The sequence below is a fragment of the Schistocerca serialis genome, chromosome 7 (genome assembly GCF_023864345.2).
Source record: "Schistocerca serialis cubense isolate TAMUIC-IGC-003099 chromosome 7, iqSchSeri2.2, whole genome shotgun sequence".
Lineage (NCBI taxonomy): Eukaryota > Metazoa > Arthropoda > Insecta > Orthoptera > Acrididae > Schistocerca > Schistocerca serialis.
In genome coordinates, this window is record NC_064644.1 from 130,045,514 (window position 1) to 130,067,512 (window position 21,999).

A 21,999-nucleotide genomic window follows, 5' to 3' on the forward strand; every position below is an offset into this window, starting at 1 on the left:
TCGGGCTTTTACCCTTCTTCAAGCGTCGTGGTACATTTATATCTTCATAAATACAACGTTTTTGTGATTACATTTCTCTACCAAGTTTCCCAAGTTGCACATTTAGTTAGGTGCAAATGTTTGTAGCGGTTCGGTTCCATCTGTTTTTTTTTTTTTTATTCCCCTTGAAATATTAATTCCAAATGTAATATAGGATAATGAATTACAAACTTTTGCATAGTGATGGGAGTAGGGCGCCAAGTGGGAAGACAATCTTTGTCTTAATCCGTGGTTCGTACGTTGTGCGGTGCTGTCGTAATTTTTTTATTGACAGTCGTAGCCAGTCGGGTGATAGTATATGGCAGCCAATGAGAATCGGTTACTCTAATGATTTCAATTCCCAGAAGATACGAACTGATTATTTTTGTTTTCTATTTGTACAGTGCGAGAGTAGCTGTTATTGGTCTTTAATGTAAACATCAAGCACGATTGTAGTAACAGATTGATCTGTAGCGAACCCCAGATCTAGGTTAGATTGGAATGTGGTAAATTGGTTGTGAGTTGGCACAGCCAATGAATGTGAATACCGATAAGGAATTAACGGTAACAGACTGATACGTACGTTAGCCCAAGGCCTACGTTCGACGTTGCAGTCACCTACTTGTGTGTCTTACTTTGGAATTTGCCGCAATTTCAGAGGATGTGCTTAATTTCTACATCTACATAGATACTCTGCAAACACAGTTAAATACATGGCAGAGAATATTAGCTAACTTCATTTAGGAAGTATAGAAAATTACGAACTACCAACGTTATGGGCTTCCCACATCCGACTCACGATTCGCAGTGTTCACTTGCTTTTATTCATCATGCAAACCATCACCAACAGCAGCTTGCAACGTAAGAGCCGCGTACACCACAAGTGCACTTTTACCGAGTTTTGAAATGACACAGCAGATGTGACAAAGATTTTTGCACTAGTTTTAAAACAATTAATTTTGTTCTTATCAAAAAACTGGAACATGCGATGTAATAGTCTTCCGTGGCAATCGGAAAGTATTTTCTTTTGCCAGCACTTGACACAGCGTAACTGTCATGTTGTAGTTAGGCAAAAAACGAAGGAGGACTATCTGTGGCCGGCAATCCCAGAAGGCAGTGGCTTAACGTGGAGTTTAGAGAGAGATGCAGGCAGAGGCGGACGTGGAAGTACTGACCGATGCGGCGGCGACAGGCGGCTTGGGCTGCAGTCCGGAGGCGGCGCCGGCCAGCGAAACGCGCAGGTGCTCCAGGTAGGGCGGGAACATGAGCGACTGCGGGCCCTGCAGCGCGCCCAGGCCCTTCGACGCGTACTGCGATGAGATCTGGTTCTGTAAATAAAACGTCAGTCTTTCGTAACAAACCACTCTCTCCAGTTACACTCAAAATAGAACTGCTGGACATTTCATTCATTTATTTATGCTGTCTCACAAAAGAAAAGAACATGTAGCATCCGGAAGGACAGGAGGAAACGAAATGAAAACTTCACGGGTTGAGAGGGCATGTGATGTTATTTCTGTGATACAAAATCGAGTCAAGTTTACAAAGAACTTGGCCGTATGAGCCCACTTATCAGTATGACTTTGCGCCACCTCTGGCTTGTATGCAAGCGCTGATTTGGTCGGGAAGAATCAGAAAGCCGTTGCATCCTCACTTAAGGCAGATGGCCCACAACTGTTGTAAGTGGTCCTTGGTATCCCGAATACTTCCACTAGGACAAGAGTTCACGTCCGAGGTACTTCCACACATGTTACATCGGGAACAGATCTGAGGATCTTGCTGGCCACGATAGTACCTCAACATGATGCACAAAGTTCATAGAGACACGAGCTATATGTGGACGAGCATTATTCCGTTGACACCATTATGATATATAACACATAAGGTCGAAGAATATCCGTGAGTACCTATTTTGCTGTCAGAGTTCCCTCGATCACTACCAAACGTGACCTGAAGTCATATCTGATGGCTCCCCACACCATGACACCAGTACTAACACGCTGTACCTCTCCAAAATATTAAAAGAATACGACCTCTCTCAAGGTCGCCGCCATATTCACCGTCGATGGTCATCCGGAGTAGTCCTGGACCACTATTTATAGCTGAACACAATATGACGACATTTATCAGCAGTCCATGCTTCCTGTCACGGCACTAGTCGAGCTGCGGCTGTTCATGTTGTGCTGTTAACGGCAGTCTACGCTTGTGATGGTAATTTCCGAGTCTGCCCACTGCTAATCTCCGACCAATGGTGCGGGATGACACAGAATGTTGTAGAGAGCCCATTACGTGTTCTCGGATAACATACGCAGATGTGAAGGCGTTACGATGTGCGTGGTGCACAGTACAGTGATCCTTCCTTGAGGGCCCGCATCTCGTGGTCGTGCGGTAGCGTTCTCGCTTCCCACGCCCGGGTTCCCGGGTTCGATTCCCGGCGGCGTCAGGGATTTTCTCTGCCTCGTGATGGCTGGGTGTTGTGTGCTGTCCTTAGGTTAGTTAGGTTTAAGTAGTTCTAAGTTCTAGGGGACTTATGACCACAGCAGTTGAGTCCCATAGTGCTCAGAGCCATTTGAACCATTTGAAGCCTTCCTTGAGGTGGTCAGTCGTGGCTGACCGGAACCTTAACGACGAATATACCTGTCTTCACGTCCCTATATAACATCTGGCTACTGTCACATTCGAATGCTCCACAGATTTGGATAGGTGCGATTCGACCAGCCGGCCAAATGGAGACACACAATGGGGGCCTCTGTGAGGTGCTGATAACGCTGCAACATACGAGTACGCGGCATCTCCGTGTTCTTCACAGTGATCACGCAACACCTGACGCTTTTCACTCCCCTATATATTCTATCAAGCCTGGTAACAACGCTAAACGTGAAAAACACTAAATGCACTCTGGTGGTCGTACAACCTGTTATAGAGAATTGCAATTTTAATCATTTATATACCGGCCGATAGTATGTTCGTTAAACTGACCTCCGACCATGTATTCTGGTGCTCCCTTTTTTGTATGACAGTGTATTTACTCATACAGGGCTCGTCTGATAATAATACTGGATCTGTCATCGTAATACAATGAAAATAAACAGATAAAATATATATAGGCACATAGAATATATATGGGTGTTTCCCTGATGGACGGGGACCGTCGAGCATTGCGGAGGATGGTTGTAAAAATCGTATGAAATGAGCAGGAGGAATCACTGGCGAGTTCCAAAGTGCTACCAGCAACCCAGCTAACACATTGTCTGGAACCTTTTTTGGACGAGGTACAATGTCGACTTCGCTCCAAACCCCGTCGTCGAACATCGCTACCTTCTCTTGTCTCGTCTCGTGGCGGAGAAGGAGCTACCATACATCCACAGACATTTAGACATCTCATTGAAGTGGAGCAGAGTTCAAGCCTTCATATTGGTGAAAGTTGGAAACACCCCATATTAAGTCCACTAACAGGTGTCCGGATACTTTGGATCGTATTGGGTATAGACCTGTTAATGAAATACTTCCTAATGTTTTCATCTGTTTCCAGAACGAATTTTTCACATTAAGTTAAAGCCCGAAGCGAGGTGTGTGCTTTTCTGAAACTTCCGGTCAATTTAATTCTGTCCACCGGACCGAGACTCGAAGCCAGAACCTTACCTTTCATGGGAAATGCTCTTATCGTCTGGGCTGTGCAGGCATGACTCACTACCCACCTTCGCAGCTTCATTTCTGACAATACCTCTCCCCTACTCTAAACTTCACACAAGTGTTTCTGCGTACCTTGCGGGACTGACACTTCTAAAAGAAAGGAAAGTAAAAAGTGGGTGGGAAGTACTGACACAATTACAGGCGTGAAACGGATTAATTCGTACCCGGATAGCTCTGTCGGTAAGAGGATTGTTCATGAAAGGCAATATTCCAGGATAAAGTCCAGGTCCGGCACATATTTTTGATCTGCTAGTAAGTTACTTAACCTATTTACGTTGATGGAACGTATTTGGCATTTGATATCAGGGATTTACGTTCTTGAGCGACACACAATTAACACTCGAATAGGATGTTTCCATATAAGGTAAGGCATTGGCTTAACATACAGGGTTATTACAAATGACTGAAGCGATTTCACAGCTCTACAATAACTTTATTATTTGAGACATTTTCACAATGCTTTGCACACACATACAAAAACTCAAAAAGTTTTTTGAGGCATTCACAAATGTTCGATATGTGCCCTTTAGTGTTCCGGCAGACATCAAGCCGGTAATCAAGTTCCTCCCACACTCGGCGCAGCATGTCCCCATCAATGAGTTCGAAAGCATCGTTGATGCGAGCTCGCAGTTCTGGCACATTTCTTGCTAGAGGAGGTTTAAACACTGAATCTTTCACATAATCCCACAGAAAGAAATCGCATGGGGTTAAGTCGGCAGAGCGTGGAGGCCATGACATGAATTGCTGATCATGATCTCCACCACGACCGATCCATCGGTTTTCCAATCTCCTGTTTAAGAAATGCCGAACATCATGATGGAAGTGCGGTGGAGCACCATCCTGTTGAAAGATGAAGTCGGCGCTGTCGGTCTCCAGTTGTGGCATGAGCCAATTTTACAGCATGTCCAGATACACGTGTCCTGTAACTTTTTTTTCGCAGAAGAAAAAGGGGCCGTAAACTTTAAACCGTGAGATTGCACAAAACACGTTAACTTTTGGTGAATTGCGAATTTGCTGCATGAATGTGTGAGGATTCTCTACCGCCCAGATTCGCACATTGTGTCTGTTCACTTCACCATTAAGAAAAAATGTTGCTTCATCACTGAAAACAATTTCGCACTGAATGCATCCTCTTCCATGAGCTGTTGCAACCGCGCCGAAAATTCAAAGCGTTTGACTTTGTCATCGGGTGTCAGGGCTTGTAGCAATTGTAAACGGTAAGGCTTCTGCTTTAGCCTTTTCCGTAAGATTTTCCAAACCGTCGGCTGTGGTACCTTTAGCTCCCTGCTTGCTTTATTCGTCGACTTCCACGGGCTACGCGTGAAACTTGCCCGCATGCGTTCAACCGTTTCTTCGCTCACTGCAGGCCGACCCGTTGATTTCCCCTTACAGAGGCATCCAGAAGCTTTAAACTGCGCATACCATCGCCGAATGGCGTTAGCAGTTGGTGGATCTTTGTTGAACTTCGTCCTGAAGTGTCGTTGCACTGTTATGACTGGCTGATGTGAGAGCATTTCAAGCACGACATATGCTTTCTCGGCTCCTGTCGCCATTTTGTCTCACTGCGCTCTCGAGCGCTCTGGCGGCAGAAACCTGAATTGCGGCTTCAGCCGAACAAAACTTTATGAGTTTTTCTACGTATCTGTAGTGTGTCGTGACTATATGTCAATGAATGGAGCTACAGTGAATTTATGAAATCGCTTCAATCGTTTGTAATAGCCCTGTCCTTGCTAACAATATTTAAGACATATCTCAGGACAAATGTTTTAATGTACAGATTCGCTCTGCGATTGGAGATATAGCCACTTGAACGCGCACATGTTGCGGATTGCCTAGTAAACGACAGAAAACGCAAGAGAAGGCGCCGTGATAGGCTGAAGGCGTTTGGCAGTTACCGCAGGCGCAGGCTATGCGGTAAGTTTAGGCCACAATAGTCACCTGCCAGTGCGCAGCTCGTGGTCTAGTGGTTAGCGTTGCTGCCTCTAGTCCGTGGGTTCGGTTCCTCGCCGTGTCGGCGCTTTCCTCTGCTCGGGGACTGAGTGCCTATGTCGTACTCATAATTTCATTTCATCATTGACGCGCAAGCCGCCGAAGTAGTGTCACGTAAAAACACTTGCACTAAACGGCCGAAATAATTTACTCGAGATCTCTCGGCCAGTAATGCTAGACGATCTTTTCGTTTACACCAAGCGATGTGAAAGTATAATCTTTTAATTTGTAATCAGCTGGAACTATTATGCGCGTACATATGCTATATCACTGAGAGATTCTAAGCGTTTAAACTCTTGTGTAAGGCAGACTTTTTGAATAGGCGCGAAACGCATATAAAATTAAAATATCGACAACACTTAGTATGCTGAAGTTTTGCCAGTATTCGTCGCAATGAAGAAACGGAAATACAAGTACTATTTAATTTTTAGGAACTGAAATCATTAAACCATTAAAGAATTTCATCTGAATAATGAATTAAAAAGTGTCCACCTTATTGCAAAGTCACAATTTTTCTTTTGTTTAGTTAATCCCGAAACATTTTCCACGACTGTTGTGTTGAATCAACAGTACTCACACTAGTCGCATTGATATCCAGCTAAAATAACTATGCGCCACTATAACGGGCCGAATATTGGCGACCCCAACTTATTGGATAACCGCAGTAAGCAATGTGGCTGCTCCCTAATTGCTACGACAGAAATCACTCATTACAGAACTGAAAAAGATCGATAATAACCCTCTTCCGCAAATTCATCAACACATCCTCGACAGTGAGGGAACCAAACTGCGCTCTAGACATCAACCTCTAAAGTGCGCAACAGTTTTGGATGAAAGTGCATTCAGCCTAAGTGATTACTGGTAAGAGGAGTGGACCAAAGAGGCACCTCCTGCCTTTCGTCATACGCGTTGCCTCACCACAATACCGTATGGATTCGACAAGCCTTGCAAAATCTGGGCTATCTAAATAGAATAGGCACAAGCTGTGGCAGATGTGCACACTCGCTGTGTTCATGGGGAAAAATAGCTTCCCCCAAATGCGAGTGTGGCCCTCCCAGACAAACCGGAAAACATGTAGTGGAAGATTGCCCACTGACAGCCTTCGCTAGCGACCGCTCCAAATTCTTGCACGCTACTGAAAAGGCGTAGAATAAATCAGCAACATGGACATTCGGCTGTGGTTGTATTCCCATTTACGGGGGTTGGAACTTTAATAGTGGAAACTATTTATTTACAACTCGTACAAAATAGATACGTGTTTCAAAGTTTTACTGACCTTCAAAGTAGTCATCAGCATTGTGTATAACCCGTTGTCAGCGATGTGGAACTCGTAGGATACTCTTAGCAGTGCCAGTTGTGTTGACAGCTCGAGCGGCGCGGTCTATTGCCCGACGAATTTTTAGCAGTTCTGAAGCGAATGCCGTGAAGTGTTTCCTTCAGCTTAGAAATCGAGTTGAACATACGAGGGCTTTAGTCAGGGGAGTGCAGTAGCTGGTATTGCACTTCAGCCCCATCAGTCAAACAAATCTGTAACAGCTTGCACTGTACACGCTTGAGCATTGTCCTGCAAAATGATGGTCAGGTCCTGCAGAAAGTGTCATCACTTATGCCTCTAAGCTGGTCGTAGGTTGTGTTCCAAAAATGAAGAGCATAGAGACATAAGTGATGACACTTTCTGCAGAACCTGACCATCATTTTGCACGACAATGCTCAAGCACGTACAGTGCAAGTTGTTACTGATTTGTTTGACTGATTGGGCTGCTAAGTGCTACATCACCTACTGCACTCCCCTGACTTAAGCCCTCGTAAGTTCAACTCGATTTCGAAACTGAAGAAACACTTGACGGCATTCGCTTCAGAACTGCTACAAATTCGTCGGGCAACAGACCGCGCCGCTCAACACAAATGACACTGCTAAGAGTATCCTACGACTTCCACATCGCTGACAACGGGTTATACACAATGCTGGTGACTATTCTGAAGGCCAGTAAAACTTTGAAACACGTATCTATTTTGTACGAGCTGTAAATAAATAGTTTCCGCTATTAAAGTTCCAACCCTCGTATTTTGTGGTTGTATGTATTTGTATACATATTTTTTTTATTTCTATATGACCTGCATGTTTTTTATGCGTTCTTAATGTCTGTATTGTAGACTGCTTATGTGTAATTAATGCATGTGATGTAATATGCCATACACGAAATAAATATGTGTACCCTGTGGCTACCAACAGAAATCACCAAGTCTAAATTAATACAGCATTAGACTTGTGGCTGATTTACGTTGGCAGCCACAGGGCACAAATAATATGAAAAAAAAGAAATAATAAAAGAAAAATATAATGAAGAGGCCACAAGTGTGGTGACATATGTTTGGGGATTAAACAAAACAAAAAGAAAAATGTGCTCTTGCAAGGAAGCTGGCCCTCTTTAATTATTATTTTCTGCAAGCACGGGAATAGAACTTAAAATTACATCCGACACACATCAAATTTTTAAAGGAACAAATAGCACAGGCTATTCGTTTATGGACGGAAACACTTTTTGCTCTTCTGGGTATCCTCACTCAAACTTGGTGATTTAGAAGCACCACTAACTTAGCGCTAGCTTATTGACGAACCGAGAGTCAAAACAGCTGGTTGGCTACAACGCTAGCCGATGCGGAATACAATAGTTGCCACCGAGCGATGTGGCACAGTGTTTAGCAGACTGGACTCGCATTTGGGAGTGCAGCTATTTAGATCCATGTCCGGTCAACCAGGTTTAGATTTTCCGTAGTTTCCCTAAATCGCATAAGGCCAATTTTCTCCCCGAATCCGACCTTATGGTCCGACTCTAATGACCTCATTATTGGCGGGACGTTAAAACCCTGTCTCCGTACCTATTCCAACAATCTCACAGGTTTCTGAGGGAAGTTTTTGAGTAGTAACGCCAACAGCGGGTGAAAAACCGAGATCTTACAAGGAAAGCACACCGAAGATAGTGGCTGAAACCGAATAATAATTATTTTAAAATGCGGAGATGTGTCTTTTCTACCAGTCATAAATGTCATTTATGTGCAAAGCTATGCATTTGTGTTCAGGCGATGTCTGAAAGTTAACGGATCGAAATACGCACGAGCTGCTGGAGAAACAACAGCGCGTGACAGGCATTTATGACCAGCAGAGTCACGGGGGTCATAAATGAGGTGTTATTTGACAAAAAGCTAAACGTTTGCTTGAGCCAGTGTGTGTTAACACATGCATACTTACAAGACCATATTTCCCAAAATAGAAGCTGATGTGCTGTCGTGCGTTTTTCCGTATGTACAAATTAATTTGCGATGTGAATGTAAAATGACTTGTTCCACAACATTACGATTTATAGTCCAAATCATCCGTGGAACATGAAGGTAATTAACTGAGGTATTATTTGGTACAAAGTTTGACTATTGCATGAAAGAATACATGTTAACGCATGCACTACTTACAGTGACATATTTCCGAAAATAGTAGTGCAAATGTGCAGTTTCAGTGAACTGATTAAACATAGGTGAAAGGAACAGTACGCACCTAGGGCGACATGTGAGAATAGAATACATCGTTTTCAGTTTATCCGCACTGCGGTAGACCAGTATCAAAAGCCACACAGTGACCCCATGATCCAAAGTCTTCCCACGAGTTGGCCCACTCCAATGTGTTTTAATCACATCATTGAAACGGCACATTTACACTTCTATATAAATCGTAATGTTGTGGAACGAGTCATGTTACACTCACATCGCTGTTTTGTACATATGGCTATATGCTGAATTATATATATATATATATATATATATATATATATATATATAAATTAAATACAGGTGTGAGTTAGTAATACCTACTCACCATCTTTTATACATTACAATAATACTTCTTCTACAGAACAGAAGGAGTTATCAATTAGAAACTTTTTTCACTTTGCTTTCAAATTTTACTTTCCTGTCTGTCAGACAGGGTGAGATATCAAAAAATTTAGTTGCAGCATGTGCACCGCTTTTTGTGCTAAAGAAAAACTTAATGTGGTATAATGAACGTAATTTTTCCATATGGTATTATAATTATGTACATCATTGTACCTTGTGAACTGCAGTGGATTATTTAAAACAAACTTCATGAGGGACTAAATATATTGCGAAGCTGTAGTCACAATGCCTAAGTCCTTAAACAGATGCCTACAAGATGATTGCGGGTGTGCACCATACATTATTCTTACAGCACGTTTTTGACCAATGAAGACTTTCTTTCTTAAAGATGAGTTACCCCAGAATATTATTCCATGTGGCATCACTGAATTAAAATAGGTGATCTTACTGATTTGTCTCTCCCCAAGATTTGCAGTGCAAGTGCAAGTCCAGATGTGGCTGAACGAAGTTGTTTGAGAATCTCCAAAATGTGTTTTTTCCAAATTTAAATTCTCATAAATATGGACACCGAAGAATTTTGAAGTTTCCCTCTTATTTATTATTTCCTCTCCATGTGCTACACTTACCATTGGTACAGTGGTGTAGCCCCCCCCCCCCCCTCTAGATGTGCAGAAATAAATATGTTGTGCCTTTTTAAAACCCACAGTGATATCATTTGCATTCGCAGAAGACCAGTGAATCATACATTTAAGAACACTGTTTACCATTTCTTCTGTTACTGTATGTATGCTTGAATTGATTGCAGTATTAGTGACATCTGCAGAAAGAACTAATTCTCGTTGCTGTATATTAAACGGAATATCTTTTACATATATGAGGAACGATAGTGGACCTAAGATCGAGCCTTGGGGATCCGCAACGTGATTTCTCCCTAGTCAAAATAATGTCCTTAGACTACGTTGGTTCAATTACTGAGTACTATTTTCTGCATTCATTCGGTTAGATATGACATTATCCATTGCTTGGCTATACCATCAATCCCTTAAACTTTCAATTTGACTAGGAGAATACTGTGATTCATACAGTGAAACGCCTTAGATAAGACTCAGAAAAAACCAACCGGCGCTATTTTATTATTTAATGTTAGTAAAATTTGGTGAGCAACACGTAAATGGCATTCTCAGTAGAGCAACTCTTCTGAACTGTGATTTGCTGACGATATTATTGTTGCTCAGATGAGATTCTATTCTAAAATGCATCACCTTCTCAAAAATTCTCATTTGTGCTCTAGCGATTCTGCTGGCCATAACTGTCTGTTACGCGGTGCTATTTCTTCTGCGGCCGGTGCCTGTGTCACTTTAAATTGGTAAAGTTTCAAATTTCGATTACATACAAATACAGAACTTGACAGGTAAATCGCCTTTATGAGTAGTAGAACGGACGTATCTCCTTATGGTGAATTAATTTTCATTCATTTTTAGCCGTTCAAGCTGCGACACTGTCCTTCCAGATTCAATTTGCTCTTGACACGAGGTTTCCCGACGGTGGAGCTCTATCACGTAGTCGGAATACCTGACTCCCGGGATAGGTTCAGACAATCGACGCCTAACATTTACAAATAATGTCGAAGACCACAAGGAAGGAAAATTATGGTTTAGTCTAACAAGGGGACCATCAGATCTGTTAATCGCGTATTTCGTTGTGTCTTAGTTATGTTGCACAGGGACCTGTACTGGGTACCTGGCCGGCGGCTTTTCTTCCGACAGTGCCTAGTTTCCGTGAAAATCGATGTTGATGTTTTATGTGTACCTCCCGCACCCGTAACGTTACTCATGTTGGCACCAAGCAAGCGTAGCGCAGCGGCTAAGGTTCAGGACTACCATCCAGTCGGTACACTGCTAACTCTCCTGTTTAATTTTACAGCTAGGTTAAAATATCCACGAATGAAATTCGAAATGCTCGAGTCTTGTTAGAGACTAATAGAGAAATCATATCGTGGAAAATTCCACAAAAAAACATTCTTTAATTCTGCATGAATTTAGTGCACCTGCTTTCACAGGAATTACCAGACACGCGAGGTTCACGTCGAAGTTAATCGCAGAAAGAACAATGTTTTTGATTTGAAACGAAATGATTTTCGATATCGCTTGCGAAAAATCCGTGTGCCTGCAAGGCAATAAATGTGCATAGTGTTCTACCAATTTGTGTTTAGGTTGCTTCTACGATAAATAGGCTACTGTACCATCCAAAATTTTGTTCTTGCACAACAAGCGATAACAAGTAAGCAGATTCTGTAATCTGTTCTGTAACAAACGGAATACTCATCTGCAGGAAACTTGTTGTAATGAATGATTTTTTCGATGAAATAGAAAATAGAAAGTACCTGTGCAGGATTTGAAGCTATGTCGCCGTCAGCGTGATAGCCCCGGACTTCGCCGTTGTGCTATGGTCGCTGTGCCAAAATATGGCTACTTTACAGGTGTAATTCGTACGAATAAAACGTCAGCATCGAGTTTCAAGGAAACCAGGGCTGTCGCATGAAAAGCCGGTAGCCAGGTAATCAGGACAGGTCCCTTTATAACGTATCTAACAACTATCAAAATCCGCTATTAACGGATCTGACGGTCCCCTTCTAACACTACAAGAACTGACACATCCGCAACATGGACACTGCATATCAGTGCAATATGCTACGAGGTGGCCATACCAGCTAGCGAGCTAAGCTCTGCTTGCAGAAAACTACGAGTGCATGATGAAAAGTAATGCCTCCGGATTTATGTGAAAACTGTTAAAGGTTTTTTTAAATAAAGGAAACTTTTAACATTCTACATATTTATCTGCAAGTCTACATCTCTGCAGCCCTCTGCCATTAGAGAACTCCGAATTGTAGCGTGTAAAATGTAGGTATGTGAGAGACAGCGTGCTGTAATCGAGTTTCGAATTCGGAGAGTTCGTCCACATATGGAACATACACAAGCGCTGCGATATCTCCAACAATCCGACGCCTTGGGTTCACTGTCTTCCTTTGGTTCACTGTCTTCGATCATTCCCCATACGGTCCCTCTGGCCCCTAATGATTTTCATCTGTTTCCAAAACTTATAGAAGACCTTCGCTTTCATATTGATGAAGCGGTGCAAACAGAGGTGAGGTTGTGGCTCCGTCAACGAAGTGAAACATTCCACAGTGACGGTATCAACAAATTGGTCTCTCTTTCGGAGAAATGTGTTCGTCGCCAGGGTACTTATGTTGAGAAATAAATATGTAGACGCGAAGAATAAAGTTTTGGAATATTAACAACGTTTATTTAATTTAAAAAACTTTAAGAGTGTTCGCATAAAAATTCCGAGGCATTATCTATCAGCACACCCTCGTAATATCAGATTATTATTTTATTTTGTAGTTGATTAACCCATCAGAAACAATACCACAAGGATGAACAAAACAAAATTATTTTTGAATGAATAGCACACGGAGCTCAGCTTCACATACGCATAGCATACAGTAACCTAGTGTTAGGAAGAATTTCGAGTAAGTAACAGAACATGCAGCAAATTTTACAGTTTATGAACTACTACTGGCTAAACTATCAGATGAAAGATTTGACCTAAACATAAAGAAATTACAGAAATGTCCAGGGAATTGAAAATTGAGGCAGTCACTGGAAAATTGGCGCAGAAACTGGTAACAGCATTCAGCGGACGAAAAGGTGAGAAAGAATTGAACAAAATCTAAATTGCTATGATGGAGGAGATGTATTAATTTCCTCTGCTGTCCCATGTGGTGAATCATGTCTTCTCCGTTATACTGTTGAGAGCAAATGACGAAGAAAGGAAGGATGTTTAAAATATACAGGTAAACTAATTCGACACTAATCGTGCCTGCTGGTAAGTTGCAGATGACTATATCTTGAAAAGCTAAACGGACACGTAGTGTATTCTGTTTAAGTGTAAAAGTAAGACTAAGGCATAAGCATACGTATTATTGCAAAAGACTGAAGCTCGTTCATTACAAAGCCGTATTTCAACTGGTTCCTGTATTGCTGCATCATATCAACACATGATCTACTTTAAATAGAACATATTAGGTTAGGTAGAACCGTGGCTCTTATTGATATCGATTGGAAAAACGATTTAACAAGTTTATTGTTACCAGACATAACTTATTGTATTTCCACTACGCGTTTCAGAGGTTTGAACCTCCATCATCAGGTGAATTTATGCGAAATAATACAGCATGTATGTGTTATGTGTACGACTTTAGGACACAGAATGGGACGTTAAACTCTAATATTCCTTCCTTTCTTTGCTCCTATATATATAATTTTAATATTTATTGATAGGTGACAAATTTAATATAATTGTGTTAAATTTGTCACCTATCAACAAATATTTAAGGGGAGCCGGAGGTGGTCAAATCCAAAAAATTACGATTTTTTTTTTTTGCTGCCGAAAATTAATTGGAACATTCCTCTTTAATGTAAACTTTGAATTATTGTTCTACTCGCCCTAGAAGTGGAGTTATTACCATTTTCCCCCACGCCTGCAGAGGAAATGGGCGGCCGCTGAATGCATCTAACACCCTCTTGTGACTTCCTGGCGAACTGCTTGGGATTTTCTCGACCTGTTACGCATACAGCGCCTTATGTTACGCATACAGCGAGTGTGCAAGGGTTGGCTACATTGTTTGCTGTGACAAATGAAGCGCTAAGAGCGCGGAACATCGTCTCTTTGCTGTTTACCGTTTCGAATTAGTTCAGTGTTGCGCCTGTTGTTGGTAGTATTATACTTCTTGTGTAAAACGTTGTTCTGGTTACGGTGCCACGTTTTAGTATCCGTGTATATAAGAAGAGGAAGAACGTAGGGAAAAGAAAATTAACACTAATACCAAGCTGCGATACTACAATTACTGAAACAGTGCGTTCTTCTGTTAAGCAACACATGGCCGGCCATAGCCCTGTGACATCTTCTAGCAAGAAGCTGACTGGTGGAAGTGACAGATTTCGTGAATATGTTAGTGACAGTGATGATATCAACGAAGTACTGAATATTTGATTATTATCTTCTGTGCTGAAAGAAAGTGTTCTGTGCAAAATGTGTTCAAGTGTAGGAGTGGGACTAGAGATAACAAAGCACTTTGGTTTAGCTTGTGAGATGAAGATAATCTGTGACTTTCTACAATTCACATGCCAGTCTCTTTGGTGAAAATGGACGATCTAGAGTGTTTGATGTGAATGTTCGACTTGTGTATGGTCTTCGATCCATTGGAAAAGGGTCTACTGCTGGTACACTGTTTTGTGGTATTATGAACTTGCCATCGTCTCCCAGCAAATTTTGGTACTACTGTGAACTGGTAGGATCCTCTGTTTGAAGATGTGGCTTTGAAAACCATGAAGGAAGCAATGGAGGAATCTGTAGAAATGAACGGTGGTTCTAGGGATTTGGTAGTGGCATTAGATGGTTCCTGGCAAAAGAGGGGTCATAAATCCCTGAATGGGGTTGTAACTGCTACTTGTGGTGATAGATGTTGCAATATTATCAAAACATTGTAGGTACAAAAATAAAATCAAAGGAGAGCACAGTGGAACCTGTGAGGCAAATTTTAGTGGATCAAGTGGAGCAATGGAAGTGGATGGAGTGAAACAAATTTTTAAATGTTCAGTTCCCAGATACAACGTTAGGTACAAATACTACCTTGGGGATGGTGACTCCAAAGGTTTCAAGACTATAGAGGAACTGAAACCATATGGAAATGAATTTGTAGTAGAAAAGTTGGAATGCATTGGGCATGTGCAAAAGTGTATGGGTGCATGGCTTCGAAGGCTCAAACAAACTTTGGGTTCAAGTAAGCTCAGTGATGGAAAGACAATAGGAGGGAGAGGCAGGCTTACTGATGAGGTGATTGAACGTCTACAGAGATACTATGGGTATGCTATAAGGCAAAATACTAGTAATGTTAGTGACATGTGAAAAGCAGTGTGGGCATTGTTCCTTCATACTGCCTCTTCCAATGAACACCCTCAACACAGCCTGTGCCCAAAAGATTCCTGGTGCAAATATAATGCAAAAAAGAACTATGATCACAAACATGGTTTGCCAGCAGCTGTGATAAATGCAATAAAACCAATTTTTCATGACTTAGCACAGCAAAAATTGTTACACAAATGTCTACCTGGAAAGACGCAGAATCCTAATGAGAGTGTAAACAATTTGATTTGGAAAGTGATTCCTAAAAGGGTGTTTGTAAGCATAAAAACACTGCACTTTGGCATTTATGATGCCATAGCAACCTACAACCAAGGGAACAGTGTGAAGTGTGAAGTTCTGAAGGCATTAGGATTTACAGCTGGGGTGAACACTGTACGAGCACTATTTCGGGGTGAACACTGTATGAGCACTAAGAAATATTGACAGAGAAAGGATAAGAGGAGCAGAAAGAAGAGAAAGGCATATGAAGTATGATGGAACAACGAGCCAGAAAAGAAGACAGAAGAGGAAGCTTTTGGAGGATGAAGAAGAAGACCCTGATAATCCATCCTATAGTACAGGAATGTATTGAGAAACTTTGATAACCATTTCCCGTAAATTAGAATTTTTCGAATATAAGGAACATTTTCTCAAAATCCACTCAAGCTAGAGAGATGAAATTTTTATACAGCACTCCTAGTGGTCAAACTTACATTGTAACACAGCCATTTGGCAATATGTTCAGTAGTTTCATTTCAGTTTAATTATAAAGCAATTATTTGAAAAAAATTTGGATCATTAATACAAAAAAATAATTGGAAGGAAACTAGAAAAGATACTCCAAAATCACTCTGTCATAACTGCAATACTAAACCACTCTATATGTAAAAAAAATTCAAATTTTTCTATTTGGTAGTTTATTCATAAATGTTCCTCAAACTTAGTGATTTTAACATGGGCAGCATAGGCTCCTCTGGCTCCCCTTAAATAGGAAGAACTGCACTTGGACTACATATAAGCATATCAATTTTTCATGGAATATAAATAGAAAGAATACGAAAGAGCTGATGAAAATATTTTGAGCCTATATTAATGGAGAATTTGTAACAACATGAAATTAAATACTAATGGCAATAAAATGTCGTAATCGATTTTATAGTGAAGTGGCACTTAATGCAGGGCATTCGTTTCTTACTTCTGGGAGTTATGAAAAGGGTGTTTCGTCAGAAAGAAAGTTCATCTTATATGATGTCGGATTCAGTGGCTGCTATCACACGTAAATGATTCTGGACCAACATTTCCTTGCACTTTACTTACCCGAAGTTGTCTCTCTGTAACGACAACAGAAATGGAACAGTTGTATTGAGAGGGGGAAATACATGCGTAAGGGACGCCAACATACAGCTCGCGAAGTTTCTAATTTCACTTGCTGAGTTTGCCAGCAGTTATGTGCAGCGAGGTGCTGTGACATGCAGGCGAATTGGAAGACTGAGGATTGATGTCAGAAAGGCCAACAGAGAGACATAGAAAGCTGGTCAAAGCGTCGGCACGGCAGTCGGCGCTTGTGAATCCCGCGCCTATCATAACAGACAAACAAACAACAGAAGGCATAATTTTATTTGTAGCAACTAGTTCCTGTTAATTCGAGCCAGCAGCCGCGCGGGCGCCGGAAGCTGTAATTTTTACGGAGTATACCTTTATTTGACACGGCGCACTCATATTTATTTTCGGTGTGCGGAGCTGTGCTCGGACAAAACGCAGGCTGTTCTGTCGCTGCCAGAAGACGGCCGTATTGATTGCAGTTAACTGGCGACCGTTTCCGCTTCTCAGACGTTGAATGAAGGCGGAACGGGTGGTAGCGGTCAGAAGTTACAGGGACAGTGATTCCTAGTTACGTGACTCCACAGGCACGTTTCATATTATGCACAAAAAATGGCTGAAGATTTTGGCTAAATTTCCGCCATGTCACACATTACAGGACCTTCCCAACCACTCTCTGCACCTGATACAGTATATCTTAATGTCCTATACTATTGGAACGAATTACTGAAAGGGGCAAGCGCTATTTTCTATTAGTTATACATTAGTAATACGCAACCTTCATAACACTGAGGGGGAAATTTTGCATGTTGTAGCAGTTATTAGTATTAATAATACCATTATAATCTGTTTACTGAATTATTTGGTTCAAGTGAGCACTATGGGATTTAACTTCTGAGGTCATCAGTCCCCTAGAACTTAGAACTACTTAAACCTAACTAACCTAAGGACATCACACACATCCATGCCCGAGGCAGGATTCGAACCTGCGACCGTAGCGGTCTCGCGGTTCCAGACTGTAGCGCCTAGAACCGCTCGGCCACTCCGGCCGGCTACTGAAGTATTTGATTGACACTGTATAACTATGTCGGCTGTAGGTCTGGCGCCTACCATGCACTTGTTAAATCACAGTCGACTTCACGTTATTTCAGTGTAGCTCTTCGTGGTGTGGGTGAAGGAGCACCAGTCCACAGCAGCGTCAATTCCCGAACTATCACTTCCGTAGGGACCGAGGAGACAGCATTAGACTAATTGTTGTGCGGTATTTCAGCAGGTCATTCTTCCAGCGTTCCATACGGCAATAGAACGGGATGAAACTTTAATACGTGGTGCAATACTAAGTACATTCCACCACGCACTTCACAGTGGTCTACAGAGGATAGACGTAGATGCACGCTCGGAATCGAAAAGTCACACTGTACATAATAATTACAGTAACAATAATATTAAAATCTACATTTTATATCGCATTAATCCTTCTGTGATACTGTTCGAAAAAGGGGAAGCTGACATTTAGCATCCCGTCAAAACTGAGCTAGAGATGGAACAGAAGGCTGGAATTGTTAAAAATAGATGAAGACATCGACCGCGTTTCTGTTAAGACCATTCTGACTTTCGCCTCGGTTGAGTCAGAGACATTACGAAAACCTAAAGTAAACTAGATTTTGAACGTCGCCGATGTCGAACACCATTTCAGTACCAACCACTACATCGTTTCGATAGGTAATGGGGGATTCGACAAACTAATGCTATAAAACGTCTACGGATTGCGACTTTTTAGTTTCATGCGATAATGCTATAAATGTAACAGAAACTCTGAATTATGTGTACTGTTAAACACTTGTGTCGAACGTCTATTTACGAAGGCTCAAGAACTTAGCCAGTTGGTTGTGTTGTGAGATAGTGCAGTCATGAGCCATCAGTCTTCCTACATTCCATTATGACTCGAATGGGAGGAAGGCTAAAGAGCACAAAACGTATTAGCTTCTTTCACATATTGCCAAGCGGTCCGCAGACTATACCTACAAGTGCAGGAGATATCATCATTGCGACGACACTGTCATTTGCTTAAGGTTATGCCTGTACGACAGAGATTAAAATCTTGATTCTCTTACAAAGTGTAATTGTAGAATGCTAAATAATGTTTACGAACGCACTACATCCACACGACTACTCTGCAACTCACAATTAACTGCTTGGCAGAGGGTTCATTCAACCACCTTCAAGCTATTTCTCTACCGTTCCACTCTCCAAAAGCGCGCGGGGAAAACGAACACTTAAAATATTTCCGTGCGAGCTCTGATTTCTCTTATTTTAGGTGACTCTTTCTTATACAATGATCATTTCTTCTAATGTAAAGTGAAGAAAACTGGTGAATGAAATTTCGTGAAAAGATCCTGCCACAGCGAAAAACGTCTTAATTTTAACGGTTGCCACCCCGACTCGCGTATCATATCCGTGACATTCTCTTCCCTGTTTCGTAATAATACCAAACGAGCTGCCCTTCTTTGAACTTTTTCGATGTCCTCCGTCAGTGCTATGTACTCCAGAAGCGGACGGACAAGCGCAGTGTAGACAGTCTGTTCAGTAGATCTGTTGCATCTTCAAAGTGCTCTGCCAATAAGTTGTACTCTTTGCTTAGCTTTCCCCCACAACACTATCTATGTGATAGTTTTAATGTAAGTCATTCGTAACTGTAATCCCTATCTGTTTCGTTGGAATCACACCCTTTAGATTTGTGTAATTTATCGTATAAACGAAATCTGATGGAGCCCTTTTAGCAGTCATGTGAACGACCTCTCACTTTTCATTATTTAGAGTTAATTGCCACTTTTCGCACCATGCAGATATCTTGTCTAAATAATTTTGCAATTGTTTTAATGATTTGATGACTTTACTAGACGGCAAATGACAGCATCATCTCCAAACAATCTAAGAGAACTGCTCAGATTGTCTCCTAAATCGTTTATATAGATTACGAACAGCAGAGACCCTATAACACTTGATTGGAGAACGCCGGATACCACTTCTGCTCTTTTACTCGATGACTTCCCGTCAACTATTACGAACTGTAGTCTCTCTCACAGAGATTCACGAATCATAGTCGCACAACTGAGACGATACTCCGTAGGCACACAGTCTGATTAGAAATCGCGCTTGTGAGAAACGGTGTAAAAAGCCTTCTGGAAACGTAGAAATATTAAATCAATTTCACTCAGTTTCCCAGTCGACATCATTCATTACTTAATGAGAATAAAGAGCTAGTTGTTTGCACAAGAACGATTTGACAATAAATCTTTTTCTTCGAGGTAATTCGTAATGTTCGAACACAGTATATGTACCAAAATCGTACTGACAACTTCTATTGTTACTTTTCAAAATTCGGACGACAGCCCATGAATCGGTGGTAAATAAATAATGGTTGTATACAGTCTTCATAAGTGTAACTCAACTTCTCCAGCTGACGACTCACCAGGGTCACATCAGATATGAATGGAGAAAGTTGTGAACAAATCAATGAGGATTTGCAGAAAATATATGCGTGGTGTAATGACTGGCAGTTGTCTCTCAATATTAGTAAGTGTAACCTACTGCGTAAATCCCCATTAATGTACGAGTACAAAATAAATGATCAGTCTTTGGAAGCGGTAACATCAGTCAAGTACGTATCTGGGTGTGACTATTCGAAATGATCTCAAATGGAATGATCAGATAACACAAATAACGGGTAAGGCGAACTCTAGATTGCGGTTTATTGATAGAATCCTGAGCGATGCAGTCCTTCAACAAAGGAAATAACTTACAATACGTTAGTTCGTCCAGTCTTAGAGTATTGTTCGTCTGTATGGGACCCTTACCAGTTGGGTCTGATTCAAGAAATTGAGAAGGTCCAAAGAAGAGCGGCAAGATTCGTGACTGGTACATTTAGCCATCGCGAGAGCGTTACAAATCTCATAGAAAGTTTGAGGTGGGACACACGGATAGACGACGCGCTAAACAGAAGGGGCTGCTCTCTAAATTCCGAAATCCAGTCTTCACCGAGGATGTAGAGCATATATTATTACCACCAACTTTCAAATCGCGTAATGATCATCATTCAAAGATAAGGTAAATAGAGCTCGTACTGAGGCGTTCTGACAGTCGTTTTTCCCTCGTGCGATCCGCGAGTGGAACAGAGGGGGGGGGGGGAGGGGGGATATGACTTTGGCGCGAATTGTGCCCTCCGCCACACACCGCTTGGTGGCTAGCCGAGTATGTATGTAGATGTAGAATAAGATAGTCGCACGGAGTGGCCGCGCGCTTTGAAGCATCATGTCATGGACTGCGCGGTCCCTCCCGCCAGAGGTTCGAGTCCTCCCTCGGGCATGGATGTGTGTTGTTCTTAGCATAAGTTAGTTTAAGTAGTGTGTAAGTCTAGGGACCGATGACCTAAGCAGCTTGGTCACTTAGGAATTCACACATATTTGAACATTTGAATACGATAGGGGTGAACAAATGTTGAATGTTCCATGTCGTGTCTGATGAGCAAAACAAAACCGTTTTACCTCACGTATCTCTAGGGGGATACTTACACAAGACAAAAAAAGGGAAAAGTATGGGGAGCATCACAGCTGACATTTCGGACGTCATGGGAACACAATGGAAGGAAGAACGCACTTAACAACGTCCTGTTAGTAAGTATTTCTCGCAAAGACAGTTACTGTACAAAGCTGTGCTACACGGTCATCACTCACATACGAAAATTGTACGCGTACTACTTGAAATACAAATGTATACATTGTTTGCTGCTAGATTGTTACTAATACAGCTACAGCAAAGTGCCAGCGCCGAATTAAAAGACGAAGTTTGAGGAAGGTGGTAAGTTCTAATGATGCACACAAAGACTGTTGCAAGATCAACGAAACATACTGGTACTGCAAAATTCTACCACTTTACGGGAAGTTACAGTAAATGAAACCTTGCCTCGACTGTCATAGAACAGGGGACACGTCAATAGTAATTAGTGCGAAGCGTTTTGTTTCGAAGGCTCTACTTCGGAGTTGAAATTCGTCGGGTTTTGCCACTGTCGCTTCTGTACGATAATAGTATGCGCACGACTTTAAATGCAAGTGTATTCACTGTCTACAATTGAAA

At 41.7% G+C, this 21,999-nt stretch overlaps 1 protein-coding gene across 1 annotated transcript in view; it reads right to left on the reverse strand.

Annotated features, from left to right (window-relative positions):
• The window catches only part of LOC126412155 (transcription factor SOX-5-like), a 264,433-nt gene that overhangs the window by 11,471 nt on the left and 230,963 nt on the right, over positions 1 to 21,999 (reverse strand). Inside the window, exon 4 of the mRNA XM_050081615.1 lies at positions 1,194 to 1,346. Within this exon, the coding sequence (XP_049937572.1) occupies positions 1,194 to 1,346 (153 nt within the window). The remainder of the gene's footprint in view (positions 1 to 1,193; positions 1,347 to 21,999) is intronic.